We start from the raw sequence: 17,921 nt of genomic DNA on the forward strand, positions 1-17,921 counted from the left end.
GTGTGTGTGTGTGTGTGTGTGTGTGTGTGTGTGTGTGTGTGTGTGTGCGCGCGCGCGCGTGCACACGTGCGGGGGACAGCGGGTGTCCAGGATAATTCTGGGAACGGTGGTATTGTTTGCTGAGGCATCTGAGGAGGTTGGCAGGAGGCTCCCCTGCAGCATAACTTGCAGTGCAAGGGGATCTGTTAGGGGGTGTTCCTGGGCCCTGGGGTCCGAGGGCCACGGCAGGGGGCTTGGCTGTGTGCCGAGGCCTGGAAGGGCCTGGTTCCTGCCCAGTGTCCACTTGGCTTTGCCCTCTGGCTGGCAGCCACGGGACTCTGGGTGCATGGCTGGGGATCAAGCTGGGTTTCGGGGGGAGAGAAACTGTTTGGGCGCTGGTGACTGTGTGTGTGAGACCACTCGTGGTGTCCCGGCACATAGGTGAGGCTGTGGGTGAGACAGCGCATGTAACTGTGCCTGGAGGGCTGTAACCCAGCCTCTGCGTGCCTGCCACAGAGGGCGTGAGACCCCGATGCCCCAGGCGTGCCAGCCATGTGCCTGGAGAATGCATGTGACAGTGTGAGTGTGTGCGGGACCGTCGGCTGAGGGTCCTACCCGGGGACGCGTGTCAGGTGGCAGGTGAGAGTGGGGGTCAGCGGCCCTGGGCAGGGCCATGCTGGCAACTCTGTCAACACCTGAGCGACGGCAGTGCCTGTCTGTGCATCTGAGCAGGTGCGAGTGGGAGCGTGTGCGTAGGGATGTGAGGACGAGTGCATGCGTGTGAGTGAAGGTGGGGAGGCTGCCCAGCCGTGCGCACGTGCCGGTGTGTGTGCCAGGTGTGCACACGTGTCCCCCTGTGGCCGCCCCGTGGTGCTGATCCGTGTCCTTTCCGATTCCCCCAGGGCCTCGTGAGAGAGAACGGTAGATCTGGAGGCGACGCGTGGCCGGCTGCGGGGCATGGCATCACTCGCGGAGCCCGTGGGAGCCTGGCTGGCCGTGGCCGTGGCCCTGGCCCTGGGCCCAAGCCCCAGCACGGCGGTCCCGGGGCAGGACTGCACGGGCGTCGAGTGCCCCCCGCTGGAGAACTGCATCGAGGAGGCGCTGGAGCCGGGTGCCTGCTGCGCCACGTGCATGCAGCAGGGCTGCGCCTGCGAGGGCTACCAGTACTACGACTGCCTGCAGGGTGGCTTCGTGCGCGGCCGCGTGCCCGCCGGCCAGTCCTACTTCGTGGACTTCGGCAGCACCGAGTGCTCCTGCCCGCCGGGCGGTGGCAAGATCAGCTGCCAGTTCATGCCCTGCCCGGAGCTGCCGCCCAACTGCATCGAGGCCTTGGTGGCGGCCGACAGCTGCCCGCAGTGCGGCCAGGTGGGCTGCGTCCACTCCGGCCGCAAGTACGCCGCCGGCCACACGGTCCACCTGTCACCCTGCCGGGCCTGCCACTGTCCCGACGCCGGCGGCGAGCTCATCTGCTACCGGCTCCCCGATTGCCACGGAGATGCCGCCCCTGGAAACTTCTCTGACGCCGAGGAGGGTGACCCTGAGCGACACTATGAAGACCCCTACAGCTACGACCAGGAGGTGGCCGAGGCGGAGGCCGCGGCGGCCCTGGAGGGCGAGCTCCAGGCGGGCGCTGGGGGCCCGGCTGCTCTGGGAGCTGGGGGTCAGCCACCTTCAGCCATCCAGGCCACCCGCTGGCCGGCTGCCCTCCCCAGGCCCACGGCAGCTGCCGCCCTGGGTCCCCCAGCCCCCGTGCAGGCCAAGGCCAGGAGAGTGACGGAGGACAGACAGGAGGACAGAGAGGAATTGACAGTCAGGGAGCAGCCGGCAGCAGGTGGCCCCAGAGGCTTGGATGGACGGCCCACAGCAGGTCCAGCCCCTGGTCTCCCTGTCCAAGAGGAGGCGGCAGAGGCCAGGGCACGGCCCGAAGAGAACCTCATCCCGGAGGCCCAGGCCACCCCCCGCAGTGCTGGGCAGGAGGGAGCTGGGCCCATTGCAGCGTCAAGCACGGCCAGTGTCCCCACATCACAGGCCACACAGAGCGCTCCCGAGCGCCCGGCAGAGCCCAGCACCCACGCCATCCTGACCACACCTCACCAGGAGGCGGCTCGCGTCCCACCCACCCAGGAAGTGCCCAAGCAGCCACTGGTTGTGCCCCGTTCTCGGCCAGAAGAAGACACAGACCCCAACTCTGTCCATTCTGTCCCCAGAGGTGACCCTGAAGGTAAGCCTGTTTCCTGGTTTCTCCAGGGACACTCATCCCAGGGAAGGGCAGCCTCGGGGCTCTGTAGCCTGGCCCAGGTCTGTGCACAGCTGCCTGGAGCAGGGGAAGCTGGGTCTGCGGGGCCAGGCCAGGGACAGCCAGCGCCATCCCCTGAGCTCCGGGCTGGAGGCTCTGAGATGGGGCTTCCTCCTGGCTCAGCTTCTGGGGGTAGCATGGTGGGTGGATGGGTGGGGTCCCTGTCATGGTAGGTGCTAGCTACCTGATAGGGCTGTGGCCGAAGGCCTCTTACATGTACCTTATCAGGGCTGGGGGGCCCCTGCAGAGGGGTCCACAGGTGCCCTGGCAGGAAGTGGGAGCTCACAACCCTGATACAGCTGCCTGCTCACACCTCCCTGACAGTAGCCTCTGGTCATGGATGCTGGGCTCTTGGCCTCTGTGGTGGCTGCAGAATGGATGCAGGCTCTTGTGGGGGCTCCTTACAAGAGCCCAGTACTGGGTCTGTCACCCCTTCCTGCCAGGGGTCCTGCTAACATACAAGTGGTTTCTGTCCCTCCTCTGCTCAGTACCTGCTGTGGCTCCCACCTACTCATGAAGTCCTCTCAGGGGCCTCAGGCCCTGCACAGCCTGACCCTGGGGCCTCCCGGGCCTTCTCTTCACCCTTTTCTTGTCCCTTTTGGCTGTTGTAACAGAAATACATAGACTGGGTGGCTGAACAGCAGACGTTTATTTCCCATAGCCCTGGAGTCGGGAAGTCTAAGATCGGTTGTCTGATGAGAGCCTGCTTCCTGGTAGAGCAGATGAGGCCACATCTCATCTGGGTTACATCAGAGGTGGAGCAAGCTCTCCAGCATCTCTTCTTAGAAGGGCACTAATCCCATCATGAGGCTTCCACCCTCAAGACCTAGTTTTCTCCCCAAGCTCCGTCTCCAGATACCATCCCACTGAGGATTAGGGTTTTAACGCATGAGTTTGGAGGTGGGAGCATAAACACTCAGTACCTAGCAACCCTCTCCCTCCGCTGTGCTTAGCTGCACGGGCCTCCTGGCCCCTTCCAGTACTTTCCAGCCCCAGGGCCTTTGCACTTGCCACTGCCTCTTCCTGAAGTGCTCTTCCAGGTGTCCATGAAGTTCGCTTCTTCCTGCCATTTGCTCTCTGTTCAAGGTACCTGCCTAGAGAGGCCTGCCCTGACCACCCCAGTCAAAGAGCACCCCACCTTCCTCTTACACTGCTTTAATTCCTCCCAGTAATACCTGGCATTGTAGCACATCGTTACTTGTTTAATTTTGTCTCCGCCGGTGGAATGTTAGAGCCATGAGTGGAGGGACCCCATCTGCCATCTTCTCTGCTGTGTACACAGTTGGTGCTCTGTAAACATTGGGTGAATTAATGAGGGAATGGGGGGGCTCTCTGGCCACCCCTTTGCCAGTCATCCCCCCTCGTGCTAGTTCTCTGCCACCCCATGAGCACCCTACACTGTCATCCCCCTGTGTCCCACCCCTTTGCTCACACTCTTCCCAGTGAGCTCAGGCAGCACCGCTTCCAGGAATCCTTCACTGGGTCTTTGTGTCTTGTATGACCCTTCCTCCATCCCCACTCTGCAGCTCCCTGCCCCCACCTCTGAGGGAGCCCTAGGAGTTGTCTGGGTGTCTAGATATCTCTCTCCACAGCTGCGAGTCCACGTCTTGTTCAGTCCTGTGTCATTCACTCTGTAGACCCTTATTAGGTAGCAACTGTGGACAGGCCCTAATGGGCCGCTGGGAGGCAGGAACTGGCCAGTGTGGTCCATAGGCTGTGAGTGGGGGCTGCCCGGGTGGCATCTGGGATGGTTTCCTGGGGGAGGGGGCCCGTGTGTCCAGAGCTATGGCCCTTGCTGGGCGACCGCTGTGTGCTAAGGCCGAGAATGCAGGCTCCCCCAGCCCCCAGGTCCCCGCCCCGGCGGCTCCTTCCATCCTGCTCTCGGTGGACGGGCACAGAAGTCGCCCTTGCTGAGCACCTACTAGGTGCCCGGCCCCGTCTGTGACTCGATCCGCCCACAAGCTGGGAGCTGGGCTCCTTCTCATTTTCAGCTGACCCGGTGAGAGGTGGCGGCGGGGACCAGGGCGGGGGGCTTCCGGGGGCTCCTCCCCGCCCAGCCCCCGAGCCTGCAGGGGGCGGGGCGGGGGGGGGCGGGGCTGTAATGAAGTCCACGTGTGCCCGGGCGGGCATGCAGGCCTGGCGCCGGGGATGGTGCGTGCAGCCTCCAGGGTTTCCAAAATAGACACGCCCCGGCCCCGGCCCCATCACCCGCCCCCTTGCTACCAGAGGCCTCTCTGTGGTGTGGGCCTTGGAACCCTGGAGAGATGCTTCGTTCTCAGGAGCCCCGGGTTCTTTCCTCTGCCCCAGGGTTTCTCAAATGGATTTTGGGGTGTGGCTGTTGGTGAAGGCCGCCTGGGGGTGGGGCCCCTGACTGAGTGCCTCTCATCCCATCAGAGGCCCCGCCCATGCAAAGCCCAGAGCAGGGCAGGGACAGGCTGTGCTTCTTGGAGCTCGGGGAAAGGGAGATGTAGGAAGTTGGGAGAGGTGGGCCGGCAGGGTGAATTTAAATGGGACCCAGGAGTTGGCCCAGGCCATGTAAGCAGAGGCTGGCTGCCGTCCACCACCCCCGTCCATCTTCCCTGCTTCTGCTCACCCAGTGTCCACCTGACACCCACCAGCGCATGTGCTCTGTAATTCAGGCGAGCGGCTCTCCGCCTTGTGCCTCATTTTCTCCATCTGGAAGCGGCAGAGAAGGCCCTGCTTCCTGGGGGTGTTTTGAGGATTAAATGAGCTAACTCATTCAAACTCGGCATGGGGCCTAGCACTGCTGAGTAATTAGAAATGTTAGCCGTCACTATTCACCATCTGTTCCTCGATCCACCCACTTAGTTTCTGCAGCAGATAGGTGCAGAGCACCCTCTCTGCACCAGGGGCCGTCCAGTGAACCGGGTGGGCACAGCCTCTCCCCTTTGGGGTCTGATGGGGGTGGAGGGCGGTAATGGATGAGCCCACACAGATTGTCCGTGGTCACAACCATGCACACGGAGTGGGGAGGGTGGCCAGGGGATGCCTGCTGGGTGGGGGTCAGGGACCCGACGAGCGTCCTTGGGGCAGTGAGGGCCTTAGAGCCTTCTGACTGCTGTTGTAGGGGGAGCCCTGGGCGTTCCCAAGGGATGAAGGGGCCCTCAGTGGGGAGGACTGGGGAGGTGGTAGCTTTGTCCTGCTTGCCCGTGGGGCCGGCTGAGAGGCGCACCGTGGGGCGGAAATGACCCCCGGCCATGTTGCCATGGCAGCCCTGGGGCGTGGAGGAGGAGGTTTCCAGCCATTGCCCCAGGCCTGGCTGCAGCGGGGGTCCTGTCTTTGAGCCGGAGCTGTGCCAGGGATCCAGGCTGCCTCTGAGCATGTCCAGATGGAGCCTAATGGAAGCCACATGCCCGGCTCCCTGCCGGGGAGAAGGGCTCTGACGTCTGTCGTCCCTCAGGGGGCTTGTGAGGGCGCCTTCTACCACAGGGCTGGCACGATGGAGGGAGCTGGGGACCACCCCCCGCCCTCCTGGGCCACAAGGGTGGGAACCTGGGTCAGGGTCGCCCTCAGAAGATGCAGGTTCCAGCCCCTCTCCTGGAAAAGGGCTCCAGCAAAACCTGCAGGCCCCAGGACCCCGTGGCAGGAAAGGAGCCCCTTCCTCGGGGCCTCACATCACCGGATCCCGTGGGGCAGCGGTACTTGAACGGTTTGACGTTCCAGTTAATAGAGAAGCTTTAAAATTCAAATAACTGTATATTAATTGCAGACACCATATTGGCTTATGACCTGTGCCTGCACCATCGTAAGCCCTCTGAGATCACTGGCTCCTTTAATCACCACAGCCGCCCCCTTGGTGCACAGCAGAGGAATAGGGCCACTTGCCCACGGACACACATGCAGGAAGTGGTGGATCCAGGTGCCCCTGCCGTTTCTTCATGTCTTCACCCCTGATAGTCATGTCTGGTGCCCGGCGTGTGCAGGGGCTGTGACAGACGCCAGATGGACCGTGTTGCCCCTGCCCTCGGGACATTATGGTTTAGTGGGGAAGAAAACATGGTAGTCATAGGACGAGGACCGAGGAATGGGGTGGTTGTGCTCTGTGAGCCTGTCTGGGGGATCGGACTCCCCTGGGGATCAGGGAGGTCTTCCGGGGAAGTGCTGTTTGAGCACAAGGAGCTGCTGACTGGGTGAGAGGTGGGGAGCAGAGAGAAGAGAGTGCGTCAGGCAGAGGGCATAGCACGTGCAAAGGCCCTGCAGCTGGAGGGAAGAAGTTGGATTGAAAGGAGGCTGTGTAGCTGGTGTGAGAAGAGGCTGGGGAGTGGTCAGGGGCCAGGCCCAGGGCGATGGTGTTTACCCTCAGGATGAAGATCTGGGCCCTTCCCCAAGGGCAGTGGGGAGCCACTGCAGGTGTTAGGCAGGAACTGGCAGGATCTTATTTGTGTCATGCAGCACTTCCTCTGGGTGAAGGGAGGAGAGCACAGGAGCAGGCTCTCCCCGCCTCACCCTGCAGCCCCAGGAGCCAGCCCTGGGCCTTCAGTGTCTGGGGGTCTCCAGGGTCCCCCAGAATCACTGGGTTGTGGTTCCAGGGGGCAGAGGGAGACCCGCCCAGCCTCGCCCTATTCCCCAGAGGATTCCTACAGACCCTCCCCTCTCCTCTCCAGGCTCAGCTGTGGGAGACTTAAGCTTGTGTGGGGTCTGAGTGGTCCCTGAGCACAGCCTTGGGACCAGAGGGAGCCAGGCTGGGAGTCTGGACACCTGAGCTCATGTTCTGTGTGCCAGAATCAGCCACAGGAGCTCCTGGCTCCCAAAGCGGCCTGGGGAGGGGGCGCCCTGCGAGGAGAGCTTGCAGGTGGGCCAGCCGGCCCTTCCCCTCCTCACCCCCAGCCCACGGGCCTTGACCTGGGATGTCTGACTCTTCCAGGGCAGCGTAGGCTCTGCCGAGGGCAGCAGGGCCCACAAACGAGGGGCCTGGGCTTCCCGCAGCCCCTGCTCACCCGTGGTGAGTCCCGGGCCGAAGCTCACACGCGCTCGTTGTGTGACCTGGGGCCTGGGCCGCGATGCCTCTGAGCCCCGGTTTCCTCACCGACCCCGCGTAGCCGGGGTTGGTCCCACCTCTGTCTGCTGCTCTGCTAATGGTGCACGCCCCTGTCACCGGTCAGCTTCTTTCTGCAGAGCATCTTTGTAAGCACTAGAATTTTGTTGCAAACATTTAGAAGCTGGAAGACTTCCCATAAATTCCAGCTTTCTGGCTTTTGTTGAAAATCGGCAGCTGCGGGCACACCAGGCCCCTGTACCCTGGGCCATACACTGGGGGAGCTGAGAAGGGGCTGCCTGACTGTCAGACTTGCGGGGAGGTGGGGGGGCTCTAAAGGTGATAAAACCGAGGAGAGCGGGGTCCCCTGCTGGGGGCATCTGTCAGGCGCTGAGTTTCACCCTGAGGCGACCTTGAGAGAGACTGTTTGGTCTGCTTTATGGAAGAGAAAATGGCACCCTGAGAGGGGAGGAGGCTTTTCTGGGGTCATAGTAGAGCTGGGCAGGGGGCCCTAGGCTCCCAGGGGAGGGGCTGGGCTCGTGGCTCCCATGGAGGGCGTGGGGCAGGAGGGGGTCTGAGTGGCTTGTAGCTGGGCCCCCTGGCTTTGGCTGCCCCAGAGCTTACGGCTGCATTTCACAGCTGCTCCCCATAGAGAGGGTCTGGGGCCAAGGCTCGGCCTGTGGTGGGGTTCTTTAATTTTTAAAAACTGTGTTTCCTTCCTTCCTTCCTAGACAGCTTTATTGAGTTATTGTTCATGTACCATAAAGCCCTCCCATTTAAAGTGTGCAGTTCAGTAGTTTTTGTCAGGGTCGTGAGAACATCGTCAGAATCTAATTCTAGGTCATTCTTGTCACCCTACTGCTATGCCGGTAGCAGCCACCTCCCACTCCCTCCTCCCAGCCCCCAGCAGCCTCCAGTCTACTCCCTGTCACTATGGATTTGCGTTTTCTGGACATTCCTGGACATGGAATCGTACAATATGTGGCCTTTGTGGACGGTCCTCCGTCGCCAAGCGTAACGCTTTCAAAGCCCCCTGCACGTTGCAGCACGAATAAGTGCTTCATTCCTTTCCATGGCGGACGTTCCAGTGTGTGGATGGGCCCCATTTTGTTTATTCATTTACCAGGTGGCAGACACTGTGTTTGCACCTTTTAGCTATTGCGAGCACTGCTGCTGTTAATATTCATGACATACTTTTGTGTGGACGTATGTTTTCATTTCTTTTGGGAACGTACCCAGGAGCAGAATTGCTGGGTCATCTGGGAACTCTGTGTGTGACCATAAGATGAAACACCGAACTGTCATCCTCAGCGGCTGCACCATGTTACATCCCCAGCCACGGCGCACAAGGGCTCCAGCTTCCCTACGTCTTCACCAACACTTGTCATCGTCTGTCGTTTTGAATGTAGCCGTCCTAGCGTGTGAAGTGTGAAGTGGTATCTCACTGAAGGTTTAATTTGCACTTCCCTGGCGGCTAATGATGTTGAGCATCTTTTCACGAGTTTACTTTAGAAAATTCTAGAAAACAGAGAATACACAAGTACGCATTCCATTGGCCATCGAAGTGATGACATCATTACTAAGTCACATAGTGTGTGGAAGACTCCACTGTATGCTCATAGGAGAAAGGGTGTGAAGGAGGCAACCAGTGTTGCAGTGTTGTTCTGAAAATAATGTTGATCCCGTGGGTCCTCGATTAGGTCCCAGGGACCCTCAGGGCCTATAGGACCACACTTGGGAACCACAGGTCCTACGACGGCAAGCGTGCAGGTGTGTGCACTGTTTTTCTCACATATAGCATATTGTGCACACCTTTCTGTCCTGTGCTTTCCTCCGTGAACAGCCCCCCTTGGGACTCCCGCTGTCGGCACGTGGGGAGCTCCCTTTACCAGCCAGGGCTCCGCTGTGTGCACGTCCCAGCTGTTACTGACTGTCCTGGCAGACGGATGCTGCGTTGTGTCCATTGCTGGCAGTGAATGGCTTCCTGCTGCACCTGGTGTGGAATCTCTGGGTCTGTGTGCACATGCGTTCCTTTATTTTCTCTCTGTAAGCCATTTATGCAAGTGTAACCAGGAGAACCTATTAGAAGCATGCAAATCAGTAATACATTTCACAAAGGAACACCCCGTGTGCTCGGCACTCAGATCGTGAAACATCCCGAGACAACCCAGGTCCCCTCCTCCGTGCCCGTCCCGAGAACCGCTTCCCTGACTGTGACTGGCTCTCGGACTTTCGTAAATGGGGCCATGCAGTCTGCTCTCGTGTGTGGCTTCTTGTGCTCAGCACAGCATTTCTAGGTCCACATGCTCTGGGCTCCGTGGTTGGTCCTCTTCGTGGCTGAGAGCTGCCCCATGGTATGGTCAGACCCCAGTTTGGTGGCTCCTTCTCCTGCCAAGGGCTGTGGGGTTGTTTCCAGCCTGGACCGTTAGGAAGAGCGTTGCCATGCACCTGCCGTACCAGTCTTTTGATGGTCGTCTGCCCACTTTTCTCTGGGGAGGTGCTGGCTGCCATGGGCTCCACTGCAGAGGCCACAGGATGCCTACTTAAAACGCGGTACTTGCCAGCTCACCTCCATCGATGGTGTACCAGATTTTGCTCACACCTGCCGTGTATGGGAATGCCTGTTTCCCCAGGTTATTTATTCAACAAATATTTATTGAGTGCCTACCGCACAGCTGTAGGTGCCAGGGATACAGCCGTGATCAAAATGGTTGAAGTTGGTACCCCTCACGAGGCTTGTGTTCCGTGGGATCGGGGCAGGGGCAGGGGGCACACAGTCATTCATTACGTAAAATCTGTGTTGCATGGTGAGAAGCGCTAGGGAGAAAACCGAGCAGGGGCAGCCAGATGTTCCCACCTTGGCTGGTGGGAGCTGTCTTGCAGGGGCGTTAGTTTGTGAGTGTGCCCTGCTCCCCCCCACGCCCCTGCCCCCGCCTTGGCTGTGGGCTCCCCAGCAAGTCTGGCCACACCCCCGCCAGCAGCACGTGGGCGTGGGGGGTGGTCTTTCTGCCCTCTCGCCAAACCCGCTCCTGTCCTTCCTGCCGGGGACACACCCCGGTCATGGAACGAATAGTCTCTTGCCTCAGTAGTGCGAGTCGCAGGCGACTGCAGAACGTCTGGGGCGCACAGTAGGCGTTTCTTGTTGATCCCAAGTCCACAGGTCAGCCGGGCTTGCTGCCCCAGGCTGGGAGTGGCTGCTGGGAGTGGCTGGTCTGGGACAGCCTCTGCCAGGGCGGCTGCCTCTGCTCCACGAACTCGTTCCCATCGCAGAAACAGGGCTCAGAGTGAAAGATGAGACGCGCACAGGAACTCTTGGGCCCAGGCTTAGAACTGGCTCAGCCACTGCTTTCTCCACGTTGGGCTGCCTGCCTGTCAGGAGGCCAGCCCGGGGTCGAGGGCTCCTCTTTTTTTTTTTTTTTTTTGTTTTTGCGGTACGCGGGCCTCTCACTGTCGTGGCCCCTCCCGTTGCGGAGCACAGGCTCCGGACGCGCAGGCTCAGCGGCCATGGCTCACGGGCCCAGCCGCTCTGCGGCATGTGGGATCTTCCTGGACTGGGGCACGAACCCGTGTCCCCTGCATCGGCAGGCGGACTCTCAACCACTGCGCCACCAGGGAAGCCCCGAGGGCTCCTCTTGATGGGCATCGCCGGGGACGTGGGAAAGGCAGGGAGGAGGATGGGGGGGTCAGACAGTGAAGCTACCCCCGGCCCCGGCCGGTGCTCCTCGTGCCTCATCTCAGTCCCCACACGACCTTACCACGAGTCCCTTCCCCTTCCCAGGGGAACATGGGCCCACAGGCCAGCAGCGAGTAAGTGTGGGCCCAGCTCTGGATCCAGGTCCTTCGGTGCTTCAGGCGTCTCTGGCCTGGTCCAAGGCTCCCCCAGGGTGAGGCTGCTCTGCCCCTCACTCTCTGTGAGACTTTTAGGCAAATCACTTCACTGCCCCGGGCCTCAGTTTTCTCATCTGTAGAGTGGGCTTACCGAGGGCTCCCTCCTAGAGCGTGTTCTCACTGGGAGAAAGCTGGTGTCGGGCCTCAGGTGCTGGGGTCTGCCGCGTAGCAGGGCTCCTTTTACACTGGTGTCCTGGTCGCTGAGGTTTCAGCCCTGGGGGCTGTGCCAGGAGGGCGGCGGCCTCTGAGCTCCGGCTTGCTTCCCATTCACATGCCGAGCGGCTCTCCCGAGGCTGAGCCAAGCTGCCCCACCCCAGCCTCCTGCACCCTGAGCCTTCCGGAATCCCGGGTGCCTCCGTGAACTGGAGGTCAGAAGTCTGGGCTGTGACCTTCCCTGGGGGAGGGTCAACGTCGTCTGCCTGACAGCACCTCGTCTGCGCCGGGCCAGGGGCTGTGTGGCCTCGGGGTCCCTTGTCCTGCAGCAAATGGAGCTTTTAGGAGGAACTTCCGTCTAGCCGAGGTCAGCTTTGCGTGGACTGGGGCTCTGCTGGGCCCTCCTTGTGTACTCCGGGGTCTCCATACAGGGAAAGCGGGCTTGGGGCCGAGAAGTGCTGGGGATGAACCAGCTTGGTCCTCAGAGGGTGAATCCGTGGGTGTGAACTCTGCCTCTGCTGCCCTGGCTGTGTGACCTCAGGTGATGGACTCACGCTCTCTGAGCCTCAGCGTCTGCAAGATGGAAGAGTAATCTCTGTCCCCCCAGGATTACTGACAGGGGTAGGGAGAGGACGTCAGCTGGCTCAGAGCAGCTGCTGTGACTGTGAGCCCCTTCCTTTGCCTGCCCGAGGGCCCTGCACTCTGGGTGGTGGGGCATGGATTTGTTTTCGCTTAAGTGAACAGATGTGGGTCTTTTCTGGTGGCCAGGAGTTGTCCCGCTGTTGAAAAGGCAAAGGGGCCAGGTCTCATGTGGTGGGGTTGAGGGTGTTCAACTGCTCGCTGGCTGCTCCCACCCCTGCTCCCACCCCGCCGGTCACTCCGTCTGCCTCCAGGTGTGCAGGGGGTGCTGCCCCTCCACTGTTCCGTCCCTGCCCTGCGCCTTTGTTCCAGCGTCTGCCCGCGGAGTCAGCCCCCTCCTGAGGTCTCGCCTTCAGCTGCACAGCCTAGCTGCGGGGCTGACGTCCCAGAAATGGGGAGGGTCTCCTCCTTCACTCTCGCAGGGGCGGCTTTTATCACGTGGCTGTGGGCATCCCCGGACGTGAATCGATCAGTGCGTCAAAGCCTCGTGACACCCATGTGCGGGGGGACGGTCATTATGCCCATTTCAGAGCGGAGGTGACTGAGGCACAGGGAGGTAACTGAGGGCAGCGAAGCAGATGTTTGTCGACCACTGACTCTCGGCCTTTGCCCCAGCACCTCCCAGGGTTTGCCCAGCTGCCTGGCACGAGTAGGTATTTTCCTGTTGTCAGCAGATCGAGGCTCCAGGGCTGCCCTGTGTCCCCAGCCCAGGAAGCGCAAAACAGGGCCCAGGGCAGGGCTGGCAGGCCCCCAGCCCCAGAGGCTGAGATTCTGGGGTTCTCTGGGGTCCATATGGTGGAGGGAAGGGGGAGCAGAACGAGCCAGTCTGGCTGGGGGGAGCCTGCCTGCCTGGGCCCAGTGCTCCCAGAAGCTGACGGGGTGGGCGGGGCGAGAAGGAGACAAGCTGTCTTGTCTCCCTTCCAGACCCCCACTCCCTGCCCCACTTGAGTTCTCATTCATGACAGTTCATGGGCCCCGTGCTCTGGGCCAGACTGTATCGGGTGCTGGGAATGCAGTGGGCACCAGAAGGGTGGAGACCTCCCCGCCCAGCACACTCCTGCCCGGGGTGGGGGTGCCTGCTGTGACGCGCAGGCCTGGGACGGACGCGATGAGGGAGCAAAGCCAGGTGCCCCCGGTGAGGCAGTTGGTGGAGGGGAGCCGCTGGTCGTGGGGATGAGGATGCAGCTGCAGCCGCTCCCTGGCTCCAGTTGTCGCCCTGGAGTTGGGGGCCCAGCGTGGCCCATCACTTTAAGTTTTTCGAAAGAAGCCTAGGATCTGGAATTTTATATAAAATCTCCCCGTTTGTAAATGTTGGCAACTAATTCACGTATATCAAAGCCTCAGTAAAGCATGAAGTGGGCACTGGTTTGCTGCCAGTTTAGACTCAACGGAGCGCCAGCTGCTTCTCGTTATACGTCTGGGTCGCAGAGGCCCAGAGGCAGGCAGGGGGTTGGCAGAGACTCACAGCGAGCTCCGAGGGTGGGGTCCCCGAAGTTCCGACTCCCAGGCCAGTGTGCTCCCCCCCCCAGACCTCCCTGCCCAGCAGAGTCGAAGCCCAGGAAACAGGTGGCACAGGCTGAAAGCCCCTGGAGAGAGTCACAGAGGGGACTGCAGGGTGAGGGCACAGCAGCAGTGGGAGCTGTCTCCCCAGGCCTGGAGGGGAGCTGTGGCCTTACATAGAGGTGGCCATGCCTGAGTGGGCGCCAGGCTCCATCAGCAGTGGGCGGGGTGGAAGGTGAATCTGGGACGGCAGGTTTGGTGGCTGCGGAGGCACCGGGATCTACAGGACTCCACCTCCCAGGCCCAGGTGCGGCAGCGTGCTTCCTGAGATGGGTGGCTTATGGTCAGTCCCATCCTGGAAGTGTCGGAGCCACTCGCTGACCCCCAGGGGAGGGGAGGTGCCTTAGGAAGAGGTCCGGGCCGGAGGCGGAAAATGATCGGCCAGGCTTCTGTTTTTCCCCCCCTGGGTTGGCCTCACTTGGCAGGTGGGCAGCGGGGGGGTGGTGGGTGATCACCTGGGAAGGTCTCGCTATTCCTTGTCTGCCATTGCATGGCCCCTGAAGCCCGGATGCAGGAACAGAGAGGCCGAGGGTGTTGCCCGAGATGGCTCAGCCAGTGGGAAGCAGAGCAGGTTCTGGCTTCCTAGCTCTGCTTCCACCTACACCCAGTTTAGGGTCTTCAGTGTGGGGGGGTCTCCTGGGCCCCTTGATTGGGGCTCATTGCTTCACTTTGAATATTCACCAGCCACTCTGCAGGCTGCAGGGGGAGTGGGACAAAGGATGGAGATATTTGGGGTGGGGAGGGGAAGAGGTCTGGTCAAGGTCTAGTTGGGGCTGTGGCCCAGGTATGTGGCTTAAGAGAAATGGAAAGTTGCTGCGTGGGGTCCCTGGGAAGTTGGGCTAGAAGAGCCCCAACCTGGCCGCATGGCATCCCACTTGGGAACGCTAGGAGCCTGAGGTCACAGACTTGCCGCCCCCAGACCCCTGGCCAGTACAGCCCTCCCACCCAACCCCCCGCCTCATCTGATGCCTGACCCCAGTGAGCCCACTGCCTGTTCCCCAGGCAGGATTTCCATGTTGCCACCGCCCGGCCCAGTGATACCACCTGGGGCTTCACAGGAAGCCACACTGGTGACCTGCTTCCTGTTTGCCTCTAAGAGGAGAAAAAAAACACGTCCAGTTTCTTTTTTTTTTTTTTTTTTGCGGTACGTGGGCCTCTCACTGTTGTGGCCTCTTCCGTTGCGGAGCACAGGTACCGGACGCGCAGGCTCAGCGGCCATGGCTCATGGGCCCAGCCGCTCCGCGGCGTGTGGGATCCTCCCAGACCGGGGCACGAACCCACGTCCCCTGCATTGGCAGGAGGACTCTCAACCACTGTGCCACCAGGGAAGCCCGATGTCCAGTTTTTTATGTGATATTTTCAACTTTTGTATTTTTTTAACCAATCACTTTCATTAAGGTGGGAAATAAGGTTATGTTTACATTTCTCTTATAGTAAATACTGGCCCGGGAAAACCAAAATTGCCTTAACGTTAAACATCATCTCTTATTAAACTGTGTGCATGTACGATGCACTGGTAATTAAATTAAACTATCTGGAAAGAACAGTTAAATAGAATTAAGTCATTTACAAGATTCACGTATGAAACAAAGCGCTATCCCAAGAAGCGAAATGCCATCAGACTCTGGTTTGAGCCGTAGCATAGTCGGGGGTGGCCGCGGTTTCTTCAACTAATAATGAAAGGGAGGAAATTCGCAGTTCTTTTTGAGGAGGAACAGAATGCGTCCCAAGTGTCTTGGTGAAGTTCTGGAAGTCCACACGTTTGGTTTGTGTGAAGTGTGAGTTACATTGGAAGGCTGTGCTGGGTGGGGCTGGGGGTCTGCGGAGGCCTGGGGAGCACAGCAGGGGGTGGACATGACTGGCGGCGGAGTGAGCCTGGCGGAGGGAGGGACAGCTCTCCTTTTAGGTGAAGGCCCGCCTGATGGGCATCCAGCCTCGGTCACACGCTCTGTGGTAGAAGGATGCTTGCAATGGTGTGATTCTAGACTGATCTCCCGGTGACTCGTTCATTCTTAGGATGTGAGCTGTCCACTCCTGTGTCTAAGTACTTGAATCTCTTTATTCTGTCCTTGTGCTGGGGAAGTTATTTTCTAAGAAAATGAGGCTGGTCCCATTCAGTTTTTCAGCATTTGCCTGCGGGTTCCATGTGGCCGGTGACTCTTTCTGGGGTGCATCCTCTAACCCAGATGCCAGGGCCGCATAGTCCTCTTGAACAGAGCTGAGCTTGTCGCAAGTCTTGGCGCTGCTCCGCATCAGGGCAGCCTGTTTGTGTACAAGCGGCTTTTCTCATTGATTGTGAAAGTACCAACAGACGTAGCCTATTAAAATGCCCATGACAGACGCACACCCCCTGCTCCCTGGGAGGCCATGGAGGGAGGGTAGGGCCTGTGCATGGGTGATCCAACCCTCACCACCCCACCTCCCAAAGCTTCCCGGGGACCAGCCTGAAGCCAAGCACCGTGGGGCCTCAGGGCTCCTCCACATGAGCAAAGCCCGCCGTCGAGTCCTCTCGTAACTGCGGCTTCACCAGCCGCAGCGCACCAGCATCCCAGAGTCCCACCTGGGACCCCAGCCGCCACCTGGCAGCTGGGACAGACCCTCTAAGGGCAGGGGGCTCAGGGAAGAAGTCTCAGCCCCGTAACGGTCCAGTGCTTGCTCTTCTTTCTCTGTGGTTTGAGATACAGCGTGTGCGCGGGCATGTGCGCACGTGTGCGTGATGGAAACATTTCAGCCTTGACACGGTGTGTCGCAACGGAGAAATAAAGACATCTCCTGTATTACTGCATACTGTGATCCTACACCTGCCACAGTTGCCAGTTCCCTTGTGCCATGTTTGTATTCTCCACTTGCCCGCAAAGTGTAACGTATAGCCCGTTTAGTAAAGTAATATTTTATCAGGGGTGGTGAGATCTTTTTTGGTTCCTATTTGGTTGTTTTTTCTCTTGAATTTCCTTCTATTGGAAAGTATTTATTAAAGTATACTATAGATACTCTTGAATATCTTTCAATCTAGATTAATATAACAGTCCTCCCTTAAATTTTTTTTTATATCTGATTATGTAGTTTTATAAAGTATTATGTATGTAAAGCACACGCTTCTTCCTAAAATAGCTCAGTGGGTTCCAGGCAGCTCCACTCAAGTCAAGATACAAAACATCTCAAGCACTCCAGAATTTTCCTGGTGTCCCTTCTCAGCCAATTCTACTCTCCCTCCCCCCACTGCCCCCCACCCCTCACGGAAACCACGAGGCTGACTTTTATCACCATCAGTGACTCCTGCCTATTCTTGAATTTATTTTGTGTAGTGGGAACCATATGGTGTGATTTTGCTTGCGTTTAACTTCCTTAGCTCAAGATCCTGTGTTTGAGACTCATCCAGACTTTTGCGTGTAGCAGTAATTCACTTAAAAAAGTTGCTCTTCATTTTTCCATTGTAGGAATAAATCATGGTTTATTGATCTGTCCTAGTGTGGCTGGAGGTTTGGTCTGTTTCCAGTGTGGGGCTGTGATTAATACAGGGGCTGTGGACATCCTGTGTGAATTTGTCGGGTATTTACCAGGAGTGGAATTGCTGTATTGGAGGGTTTGGCAGCTTTAGCTGACGCTGCCAAACGGTTTTCCGAAGCCTCACCAGTTTCCGTCCCCGCCAGCCATGAGTGGAAGTCTTTGCCGACACTGGATGTGGTCTGTTTTTCACTGTCGCCAACCTGATGGCTGTGCAGTGGGATCTCACTGTGGTTTTAATTTTCATTCCCTCATAACTTACTACGTTGAACACGCTCTCATGTTACTGTTGGGATTCTGTCGTTCTTTGCCCGTTTTTAAATCAGGTTTCTCTGTCTTGCCGATTTCTAGGAGTTCTTGATAGATTCTGAGGATGCGTCTTTTGTTGGATCACAAGTGCCTTGTCTCGCTCTCTGACGTTTCTTTCCACTCTCGTGAGGACGTTTCCTGATGAGCACCTTGCACATGCTGTCTTTTCTGAGGAACGCAGATTCCGAGGTTTAAGGAAATACAATTTACTGATCTTTACTTTTCTGTTATTGTATTTTGTGTCCTTTTCAAGAAATCTTTGTCTGCCCCAGAGTCATGAAGATATTTTCCTGTGTTACAGTCTAGACATTTTAACTTGTTTCACCTTTCGCATTAGATCACATTTAGATTTGTTTCTCTGGACGGTGTGAGTAGGAGTCAGAGCCCAGTCTTTTTTCAGGTGGATGTTCAATTGCCCCCATGCTGGGTGTGGTAAAGACCGTCTTCCCCCACTGCACTGTTACCTTAGTCAGGAACCAAGGGAGATGAGTAGGTCTTTTCTGGCCTCTCTGTTCTGTTCTGTTGTCAGGCTGTCTTTGCACACTGCCTCGATTAACTGGAGTCCTCCAGTCATTTTTGATATCTGGTCATGTGGCT

The 17,921-nt window shown here is 58.7% G+C and overlaps 1 protein-coding gene and 1 long non-coding RNA gene across 10 annotated transcripts in view; both read left to right on the top strand.

Annotated features, from left to right (window-relative positions):
• Positions 1–17,921, top strand: part of FBLN2 (fibulin 2) — a 74,892-nt gene that overhangs the window by 23,999 nt on the left and 32,972 nt on the right. For 7 of the 9 annotated variants that reach the window (XM_027093690.1, XM_027093688.1, XM_027093686.1 and 4 more), the window contains exon 2: positions 882–2,200. In XM_027093690.1, coding sequence (XP_026949491.1) covers positions 937–2,200 — 1,264 coding nt within the window. In that variant the 5' untranslated portion in view covers positions 882–936. Of the gene's footprint in view, positions 1–881; positions 2,201–17,921 lie in introns of those variants that run through there. The other 2 variants (XM_027093687.1, XM_027093689.1) reach the window with 1 other exon arrangement.
• On the top strand, positions 10,846–17,543 carry LOC113613197 (uncharacterized). The gene is made up of 2 exons (XR_003430104.1): positions 10,846–13,758; positions 17,367–17,543. It is a non-coding gene; the product is annotated as an uncharacterized LOC113613197 (long non-coding RNA).

The sequence above is a fragment of the Aethalodelphis obliquidens genome, unplaced genomic scaffold (genome assembly GCF_003676395.1).
Source record: "Aethalodelphis obliquidens isolate GAN/ISIS:26980383/991018 unplaced genomic scaffold, ASM367639v1 scaffold86, whole genome shotgun sequence".
Taxonomy (NCBI): Eukaryota; Metazoa; Chordata; class Mammalia; order Artiodactyla; family Delphinidae; genus Aethalodelphis; species Aethalodelphis obliquidens.